The sequence below is a fragment of the Buceros rhinoceros genome, unplaced genomic scaffold (genome assembly GCF_000710305.1).
Source record: "Buceros rhinoceros silvestris isolate BGI_N320 unplaced genomic scaffold, ASM71030v1 scaffold5234, whole genome shotgun sequence".
Taxonomy (NCBI): domain Eukaryota; kingdom Metazoa; phylum Chordata; class Aves; order Bucerotiformes; family Bucerotidae; genus Buceros; species Buceros rhinoceros.
Window position 1 is genome coordinate 1 of NW_010407529.1, and position 10,436 is coordinate 10,436.

General features: G+C 46.9%; 1 protein-coding gene across 1 annotated transcript in view; it reads left to right on the forward strand.

The window, feature by feature from the left end:
* Positions 1–6: 6 nt before the first annotated feature.
* LOC104491993 (myosin-3-like) overlaps positions 7–10,436 on the forward strand; it is a gene marked incomplete at both ends in the record, with an annotated part of 16,141 nt that continues 5,711 nt past the window's right edge. Inside the window, 15 exons of the mRNA XM_010134492.1 lie at positions 7–27; positions 676–985; positions 1,154–1,230; positions 2,225–2,312; positions 3,362–3,479; positions 5,615–5,738; positions 5,829–5,965; positions 6,042–6,297; positions 6,469–6,711; positions 7,108–7,284; positions 7,365–7,510; positions 7,600–7,690; positions 9,105–9,200; positions 9,355–9,648; positions 9,752–9,878. Of these exons, the coding sequence (XP_010132794.1) occupies positions 7–27; positions 676–985; positions 1,154–1,230; positions 2,225–2,312; positions 3,362–3,479; positions 5,615–5,738; positions 5,829–5,965; positions 6,042–6,297; positions 6,469–6,711; positions 7,108–7,284; positions 7,365–7,510; positions 7,600–7,690; positions 9,105–9,200; positions 9,355–9,648; positions 9,752–9,878 (2,305 nt within the window). The remainder of the gene's footprint in view (positions 28–675; positions 986–1,153; positions 1,231–2,224; positions 2,313–3,361; positions 3,480–5,614; positions 5,739–5,828; positions 5,966–6,041; positions 6,298–6,468; positions 6,712–7,107; positions 7,285–7,364; positions 7,511–7,599; positions 7,691–9,104; positions 9,201–9,354; positions 9,649–9,751; positions 9,879–10,436) is intronic.

Here is a 10,436-nt window from a genome sequence, read left to right on the forward strand (position 1 = left end):
GCTGCCTGCATCGAGCTCATCGAGAAGGTGAGTTTCTTACGCAGCTTGTGCCATCACATAAAGCAGATCTGGATGGGATTCTCAAGAGTGTTTGCACTAAGTTCCTTCAATACAACCTCTCTGTGAAGTTTCCAGGTCTCCTTACCTCCTCCCTTCCTTTAAACATAACCCTTGTGATTCGTTATCCACTAATGGGAAATGTATTCTGCCTTCTATAGAGACATTGCTCTTATTTCTCTGTTCTTTCTTTCTTCTACATCATTATAAATTGTCCTTTTATTGTCATATGTAACCCAGTTGTCTCCTGTCTTTGCATATTGGTTCCTCCTCAGGTTTTCCTCTCAGTTAAATTGAGATGTTAGAAAGCCTCATGTCTGCTTGCTTTTTGCTCCTGCTGGGTGAGAAGCCACTACCATATTCTAAGAAGTTCCTGCACGGTTTTTGCCTGGTTGACTTTGTTTTCCAGCCAATATCTCTGGGTAGTTCAAAACCCTGTTTATGAAAGTCTGGTGCTTTTGAGTATCTTGCCAGCTGTTCACAAAACTCCTGCTTACCTGCTCCTCCCAAGCTGATTATCTACAAAATACCTCCAGTACTTTAATTTTAGCATTTCTTTCACTCCACATCATTATAACTTGAATTCATCTTATTTGAAAACACCTTTTTCCTATCCAGCCCATGGGCATCTTCTCCATCCTGGAAGAGGAGTGCATGTTCCCCAAGGCAACTGACACCTCTTTCAAGAACAAGCTCTACGACCAGCACCTGGGCAAGTCCGACAACTTCCAGAAGCCCAAGCCTGGCAGAAGCAAGGCTGAGGCTCACTTCTCCCTGGTGCACTACGCTGGCACGGTGGACTACAACATCACTGGTTGGCTGGAGAAGAACAAGGACCCTCTGAATGAAACTCTTGTGGGGCTGTACCAGAAATCATCAATGAAAATTTTATGCAATCTTTATGCCACCTTTGCTTCCACAGATGAAGGTAAGATCAGAGGATTATATCTCCTGCCTGGTGCTTCCTGCTGTAGCTGTCACCAGACTGGAATCAGGGTTGAGTCAGTGTTTGTGCTCTACATGTTAGATGCACATTTATAAAGCAGTCAAGGGCATCTACAGCAGCACCTCACTGGACTGTCATCTCATTTTCCAGATGAAGCTGATGGTACTAAGAAGAAAGGAACCAAGAAAAAGGGCTCGTCCTTCCAAACTGTCTCTGCTCTCTTTCGGGTAGGTGTGTTCTCTGGCCTGGCATGGGCCAGCTGCTGCGGAAAACACCGAGAAGGTCATTGTGTGTGACCTCTGCACTAGTTCACCATTCCCACTTTCTCTGTCTCTCTCGGCACTATGGATCTCTGGGATCTCTGAAAGCTTAATTCAAATTCTGCTCTGCTGAGGAGGTCCAGCGGGATGATGATGGAGAAGGGAAGTCATGTGCTTTGATCAGGTTGCAGTCCATAGGGTGTCTTGGCTCTGACCTTTGGTGCTAACAGCATCCTTCCCTTATCTGGCTGCAATTGGCTCCTTCCAAGATGGAGGAATACAGGGTGTTGTGTGGCAACCAGTGCCTTGAGTCAGTGTGGGCAACACAAGTTCCATGTTGCAGCCCCTCGATGCTGCTATGACACAACTGTCTTGGGGTCAGGAACAGCCTCAGCCCTTCCTGGTAGGGTGAGTAACGCAGCATCCACCTTGACATGGACCATGCCCAGAGTGTGTCGTTATTGCCTGAGGTGGTTAAAGAAATGCAATGCTAACAAAAACTGTCCTGCAGAGCAGATGACTTCTGACGTCACAGGCTGACGTTGACTTTGTGGCTCAGTTCTCTTTTAAATATACATAACTAATATAGCTAAGTCACAAAACCAACAAATCGACCCTTTCATTCATTTGATCAAAAGTTTGTTTGATCAAGAATGTCAACTATTGGAATCCCAGAATAGCATTTGTTTCTTTCCGTCCTCGTCATGTTTAACAGCTCTTCTGATGAACTTCTAACCAGAAAGGACCCATTTTCATTTTAAGAGAGGAGGAAAGTTTATCCATTGTATCCACTGCCAGTAGCTCTTTACTTTGGAGACCCCTTTCAAGGTTGTAGAGTATTCACCAGAAGAGTAAGGAAGAACTTCTGAATTTTAATTTCTCATCCAAGTCAAACCACATTGAGAATATTTGCATTACATCATGAAGTAATATAGAGGTCACAAATCATCTCTTCCTACAGGAAAATCTAAATAAGCTGATGTCCAACTTGCGAACGACTCATCCTCACTTTGTGCGTTGTATCATTCCCAATGAAACAAAGACCCCGGGTAAGTCATAAAACATCGATCGGGAACTGGCAGAAAGAGCAACTGACCAACTGTTTCAGTAAGGTCCGAAGGATCCCGGGGTGGCTAAAATCACAGATAGGCCCACAAACAGGCACACCAATATCACAGGGTTTATTTGATCTAAAAGCAGACTAAACGTGGAGTCACATACAACACAGACAGTTACAATTTAGGCTTTCAAGGTACTGCAACTAAAATTAGTGCTATTATGATCACGACGACTAGCAAGGCACCCTGTGGGCATCCGAGGGCAGAATAAATGTTTCTTACGAGGCAGAATAATTGTTCCCTTCTGTCTAAGTGCAATTCATAATGATGGATTAAAGGGAGAAAGGGAGAGGAGCAGTTACCTTAGTTCATAGCCATACCGACCCTAGGCTAACGATGGATGTCCAAACCAACAGCATCCCCAGCATGGGTTGTTTTAGAGGTGAGGTGTTGGTAGTTAACGGACCCTTGTGGGCGTCCCCACGGAGGCAGCGTGGTCCTCCTCGTGCCGTGCAGCTACCTTGTCTCTGTGCTCAAACAGCACTACCTTTATAGTGGAGGTTAAAGCTGCCCCTCACATCACGTATGGCCAGTACATGTGTGTGGACTGCCCCCAACTCCACCTTCCAATCACATAGTCTATAACTTGGTGCATGCCCAATTTCACTACTGGAGTCACTATTTGGTGGTTTGACTTCATCTTTACTCTTCTTCCTGGTAAGAGGTTCGAGAACGTCGGAAAACTCACTGTTGTGGCACCTCCTTTCCTTTTCCCATCCCTTGGCAGCTGATCACAAGGCCTGTGATTATAAGTTTATCGTGGGAGAGTCGCTTTGGGGGCAACCAGTCCACTACTCCCACTGTCACTTCTCCTGAAAAAGCTCGCTATCTATTGTTTATTGCAGAGCTTCCAAAACTCCCACTGCCTGGTGGTTTCTTGCAAAGCTCCGTGTTCCATCTTCGGACCAAACTGTTTAAAGGGGCCGTCTGACACACCAATGCTAGAAAAATCAGTATATCCCTGTGTTGCTCTGTCGTAGGCCTGATGGATCACAAGCTTGTTCTGCACCAGCTGAGGTGTAATGGTGTTCTGGAAGGCATTCGAATCTGCAGGAAGGGGTTTCCGAACAGGATATTATACGGGGATTTTAAACAAAGGTCTGTAATAACCCCACCGTGTTTGCATCGAGCCCGATTCATCCGAGAGAAGGATCTGGCTAAACCAGCCAATGATGCTGTTCTTAGGAAAAGGCTATTTTATTTCACAACTATGCAAAGTATGAAGACGTGTCTAATCGCAGTCTGTAATAACACCACCGTGTTTGCATCGAGCCCGATTCATCCGAGAGAAGGATCTGGCTAAACCAGCCAATGATGCTGTTCTTAGGAAAAGGCTATTTTATTTCACAACTATGCAAAGTATGAAGACGTGTCTAATCGCAGGGGCTGCGTGGGCAGTGCCCAGCCAAATGCCTTCCTGAATAGCGCACGCCAAAACCTGTTTGTGCTTCATTCATGTTCATCTGAGTATCAGAGTGTTCTGCGCTTAGATCTCAAATTTGGCACAAGTTTGTTTCAGCAAAAATACGGAGGGTTGTCCTTAGCACATCCTGCATTTAGCCACTGTCTGGTAGAAGTGTGAACGATGTTGTTTAAATGATTTGAACTAGAACAGTTTCACTGAAGGGGAATTGCATTAAAGCTGATACCACTTTCTTGATGCAATTACAAGCTCGATGGCAAATGTAGCTCCGTTATCAAACCAGACTTCCGCAGGACGTCTCAGTCAGTCCCCATGGCCCTCCCATTTTGTACAGGGCCAGCATTTCCACCTGCTAACATTTCTGTGGCCCCATAGTGACACTAATTTATAGATAAAACCCCCCACAACGAAACAAGGGGAGACCTTATTGCTCTCTACAACTTTGTAGAGAGGTTGTAGGGAAGTGGAGGTCAGTCTCTTCTTCCATGTTATGAATGACAGGACAAGAGGATATGGCTTTTAGTTACGCCAGGGGAAATTTAGGTTGGATATCAGGAAAAATTTCTTTACACAGAGGATTGTAAAGCATTGGAACAGGCTGCCCAGGGAGGTGGTGGAATCCCCATCCCTGAGTGTTCAAGAGACGTGTAGATGAGTTCAAGAGACGTGCTGAGGGACATGGTTTAGGGACCCTGGCAGTGCTGGGGGAACGGCTGGACTTGATGACCTTAAAGGTCTCTCCCAACCAGGTGATTCTGTGTGTAATTTTAACTCAGGAACTGCTGTGCAAATAAGACATTTATAAAGGGCACCTGGCTGGGGTCGTCTGCATGTTGTGTCTGAACAAAGGTGGACATAGGGGCAGCTCTTGATGAACAAAGCGAGCAGACCCCACGTAGAGCTCTGGACAGGCTGTCCTGGAGAGCAGGAACGTTGAAAAGGGCACAAGTGGCATTTTGGGCACCAGCTGAAGAAGACTTCCCAAGGCAGCAATGTGGGTGGGCAGGTTTGTGTGTGGGTAAACAGAGGCAAGCTGAAAAGAAGAGGGGTGGAATGATCTCTCGGACAGGACGAGGAACTCCATTGCTAGACACAGTGTCTAATTCTGGTTCATAGGAGGAATGTGAGAGGCTGGGTATGTTCAGAAAAGAGCTACAGGCTAACTGTGAAGTCAAGTGCAGCGAGAGATGGAAATCCAACTATTAAACTCTGTATGTTCTCAGATGGTTTGTTTGTGCTGTAGAGAGCCTACAGGGGTGAAGATACCAGCATATGCAGGAACCTGTCATCTGAAAAACAGACTTAAAGCACAAGTCCAAGGGCAGGACCTGGAAAAGGATGTTGTTGAGGCAGAATTGAAGTGAACCTTTCCTGCAGTGAGGGTGAACTGCTGCCCTGGGGCACTCTCAGTGTGCGAAGGCTTCAAATAAGACTGAAATTGATTTAAAAAAAAGAAAAAGAAAGTTCTAGATTAGTCACGAGATGGGGCCAAATGAATGAGGAATTGGAAGGACTCCGTGCCTGGGTTTAGAGCTAACCCAGTGAGCTGGTCCCTGAGATCAGAGTGGCTGTGGCACAGACGAGCAGAGTCTCTCCGGTCCAGAGATCCAGCTATGCCTCCAGTCTCAGTGAGGGCTGTAACACACCCTGAGGACCCACCAAACTGACCTGCTGATTACTGGTCAGATATTTAAGGCAGGAGGTGGGAGCGGACTCATCCTTCCTCTGTATCTTCAGTGACAGCTGATCTCGTAGCATCCTCTGCACTAAACCGATACCGACAGTGAAGCTGTTTTCCTGTGTATGTCAGATACCACGTTCTGAACGCTGGTGCCATTCCAGAGGGACAGTTCATTGACAACAAGAAGGCGTGTGAGAAGCTGCTGTCGTCCATTGAGATAGATCAAACTCAGTACAAATTTGGACACACCAAGGTAAGGTGTGATTGTTCCACACAGTGAGAAATCATCCACTGCGTTAAAATGTAAGCCCAGCAGTGACTGGTTTCAGTTCTTTGATTGCAGGTGTTCTTCAAGGCGGGTTTGCTGGGTGTCCTGGAAGAGATGCGAGATGATTGCTTAGGGCAGCTGATCACCCAGACACAGGCTTTATGCAGAGGATACCTCAGGAGACTTGAACTGAGAAGAATGTTTGACCGAAGGTGTGTGTCTTCGGCGAGGTCTGGTTCCTCAGGGATGTGCTTTTTTCACGGTACTGATGGATCTCTTTGATTGCAGGGAGTCCATCTTCTGCATCCAGTACAACATCCGCACGTTCATGAATGTCAAGCACTGGCCCTGGATGAAGCTGTTCTTCAAGATGAAACCCCTCTTAAAGAGTGTGGAAACTGAGAAGGAAATGGCCGTGATGAAGGAAGAGTTTAAGAGAGTGAAAGAAGGACTGGCCAAATCAGAAGCCAAGAGGAAGGAGCTAGAGAAGAAGATGATGACTCTGGTGCAAGAGAAAAAGGACCTGCAGCTGCAAGTACAGACTGTACGTAATTTAAAGTCTTCTTTGGTTCCTCAGATTACCTCAGTTTCATCTGAGTGCTCAGGAATGGAAATTCTGTTATTTCATGTTCCAATTGCATAATGGGCAGGGGACTTCTGCCAGTGTCAGTTCCGATGTGTGACAACAAAACACGTTTCTGTTTTCTATAAAAAGGAAAATGAAAATTTGGCTGATGCTGAAGAAAGATGTGACCAGCTGATCAAAGCAAAGTTCCAGCTGGAATCAAGGATAAAGGAGGTGATGGAAAAGCTGGAGGATGAAGAGGAGATAAACTCTGATCTGGCATCCAGGAAGAGGAAGCTGGAGGATGAATGCTCTGAGCTGAAGAAAGATATTGATGACCTTGGGTTTTCATTGGCCAAAGCTGAAAAGGAAAAGCATGCCACAGAAAACAAGGTACTTTTTATTTCTGCTGTTTACATGTGTAATAATAGTTGCTCTGTCTATCTGTAAGATATAAAGGTGCTGTCCACTTGGACGATCTATAGGAAATCCATGGGCCTGGTGTTAAATTCGGTCTCCTCTATCGTGCAGGAAGACCAGCCCATAAGCAACCAGAAATAAAATTAACCAGAAAATAAAAAACCCAGAAATTAAAATTAAAGTTCAGAATTGCTCTGTGACTCCAGAAGGGTTGATGTATATACATCAGAGGTTGTGCAGTTTGACCATACGATGCCACTAATTCTGTCTCTTGGGTAGACTAGCAGCGCGATGAGTGCCGTGGTGTGATCTCTAGCCTATATAAAGCCAAAGCAGTTGTTGACCTTCAATTATTTTGCCTCACAATAGGTTAAAAATCTAACTGATGAGATGACAGGTTTGGATGAGACTGTCGTGAAGTTAGCGAAAGAGAAGAAGGCCCTGCAAGAAGCCCACCAGCAGGCACTGGATGACCTGCAAATTGAGGAGGACAAAGTCAACACCCTCACCAAAGCCAGGCTCAAGCTGGAGCAACAAGTGATCCATGTGAGCGTGTTCAACACACGGAGAAGGGGCAGACTCTTCAGTTGTTCTGCCAGTCACCTTTATGTACGTTTATGTTACAGGCTGAAGGATCTCTAGAGCAGGAAAAAAGACTTTGTATGGATCTCGAGCGAGCAAAGAGAAAACTTGAGGGAGACTTGAAACTGGCCCAAGAAACCCTAGTGGATCTGGAGAACAATAAACAGCATTTAGATGAAAAATTAAGGAAGTATGAGAAAAAAGAAATAGTGACACGTTTACTGTTTGTTTTTTAACTGGACATCTTTTCTTTTTATTAAAACAGTGTTTCCTTCACAGGAAAGTCCTTGAATTTCATGAGATGCAACATAAAATTGAGGAACAGCAGAATTCAGGGATTCAATTGCAGAAGAAGATCAGAGAATTGCAGGCAAGAGACTTTATGTAACTGCCTCATCGTTGCTCTTGGCTTGTTCAAACTGTGGTAGCAGGAATAACGCTTGCCCACAGCTGGTAACCAATAAGGTCTCTAATTACCTCAATACCATGTAATAATTTTCTCCACTCAAGTGTGGTGGGTTGTCCCTGACTGGAGACCAGGTGCCCACCAACACTGCTCTGTCACTGCCCTCCTCAGCTGGACAGGGGAGAGAAAAGAGAACGAAAGGCTCAGGGGTAGAGATAAGGACAGGGAGATCGCTCAGCAGTTACTGTCATGGGCAAAACAAATTTGACTTGGGGAAAAATTTAATTTATTGCCAATCAAACTACTGCAGCATAATGAGAAATAAAACCAAATCTTCTTACACCTTCCCCCCACCCCTCCCTTCTTCCCGGGTTTAACTTCTCTCCTGATTGTCTCCACCTCCTCCCCACTGAGTGACACAGGAGGATGGGGAATGGGGGTTGTGATCAGTTCATCACACATTGTCCTCCTCAGGAGGAAGACTCCTCACACTCCTCCCCTGCTCCAGCTTGGGGTCCCCCCCAGAGGAGACAGTTCTTCATGAACTTCTCCAACGTGAATCCTTCCCACGGGTTGCAGTTCTTCATGAACTGCTCCAGCGTGGATCCCTTCCATGGAGTGTAGTCCTTCAGGAACAGACTGCTCCAGCATGGGTCCCTGTGGGGTCCCCCGCTCCGGCTGGAGCCTGCTCCAGCGCTTTCCATGGAGTCACAGCCTCCTTTGGGCATCCACCTGCTCCAGCGTGGGCTCCTCCACACACTGCAGGAGGATCTGCTCCACCGTGGACCTCCATGTGCTGCAGGGGCACGGCCTGCCTCACCATGGTCTTCACCACGGGCTGCAGGGGAACCTCAGCTCCGATGTCTGGAACACCTCCTCTCTCTCCTCCTTCACTGACCTTGGTGTCTGCAGAGCTATTCCTCTCCCATATTCTCACTCCTCTCTTCTGACTTCTGTTGCTGTTGTGCAGGTTTTTTCCCCTTTTAAAATATGTCGTCCCAGATATGCTTCCACCGTTGCCCATGAGCTTGGTCTGGGCCAAGCAGCAGCCTGTCTTGGAACTGGCTTGGTGTTGTCTCTATCAGTCATAGGGGAAGCTTCTAGCAGCTTCTCCCAGAAGCCACCCCTGTAGCTCCCCAATACCAAAACCTGGCCACGCAAACCCAACCCAACCACAGAAAGCTGAGATCCAAAGTCAGTGTGAGTGACCCATAGTGTTCTCGTGTTGGGAAACCTTCACCTGCAACAGCAAAATAGTAAAATTCGAAGGGACTTTGTTTTGCATATGGTCTCCAAAACATTGCATTTGAAACATTCCATGCACTGAAGTGTCTCTTCCCTTATTAATTCTTGATGAGCCGTTTTCTCATTATTACAGGCTCGCGTTGCAGAGCTGGAAGAGGAGAGTACGAGTGAGAAGGCGATGCGGACGAAAGCAGAGAAGCATTGTGACGAGCTGGCTAATGAACTTGGGGTAATCAATGAAAGACTTGAAGAGGCTGGAGGGGCCACAAGTGCTCAAACTGAACTTATCAAGAACCGAGAGGCCGAATTCCAGAAGATGCGTCGTGACCTCGAAGAGGCCACGCTGCAGCACGAAGCCACGGCTGCGCCCCCGCGGACACAAGGAGATCAGCGAGCGCCTGGAAGAAGCAGGAGGGGCTACGGCAGCTCAGATCGAGATGAACAAGAAGCGTGAGGCCGAGTTTCAGAAGATGCGTCGTGACCTCGAAGAGGCCACGCTGCAGCACGAAGCCACGGCTGCCGCCCTGCGCAAGAAGCACGCGGACAGCACCGCTGAGCTGGGGGAGCAGATCGACAACCTGCAACGGGTGAAGCAGAAGCTGGAGAAGGAGAAGAGTGAGCTGAAGATGGAGATTGACGACCTGGCCCGTAGTACAGAGACCATCACTAAGTCTAAGGTGTTTCTTTATGAGTGAAATACTTGATGATATTCCTGTCTGGTGGGAATTTAATGTGATACAAACACACACACACACATTCCACTTTCTTACTCTCTTTCAGGCTAACCTGGAGAAAATGTACCACGCCCTGGAAGACCAGTTGAGAGATGTGAAAGCCAAATTTGAGGAGAGCCAGAGAAATATGAATGAGATGGTGATGCAAAAAGCCCAGCTCCAGACAGAGTCTGGTAAGGAAGGCACAGAAATCTGCTGGGGGGTCATTTTTTTTCCCTTCAGTAGCAGAGTGCCCCTCTAACACATACCGTAAGTGAGACCTAACTGTTCCTCCTGTTTCTAGACACCTTGGTACAGGCACAGACAACGTTAAAATAAATCAAAGGAGATGATTTAATGAGTGACACTTTAAAGTTCATTTGCCATTGCAAGCATAGTTTGCTTAGGTAAATAATTCCAGGATGATGTGACATAGCTCGGTGATTCCATGCGGGGGGACTGTGAGTCTGGGACAGCCCCAAATGATTTGAGCAACCTGTTAGAACCGCACCTTCTCCTCCAGGAGTGCCCATGTTCTCTGTGTGTCCAGTATCAGCGTGCGCTGCCCTCATGAGGCTTGTTACTGCTCCCACAGTGCTCTTGGAACAGTGAGTGACGAGTGTGAACGCTCCTTGGTCTGGCTGGCTGCAAGGTCAGACGTCCGGAAGGAAAACGCCACTGGATTGGCTTAAACAAACCTTCTGAGTCTGAGGGATTCTACACAGCGGCAGGGTGGGGAGCCCCGCAAGATC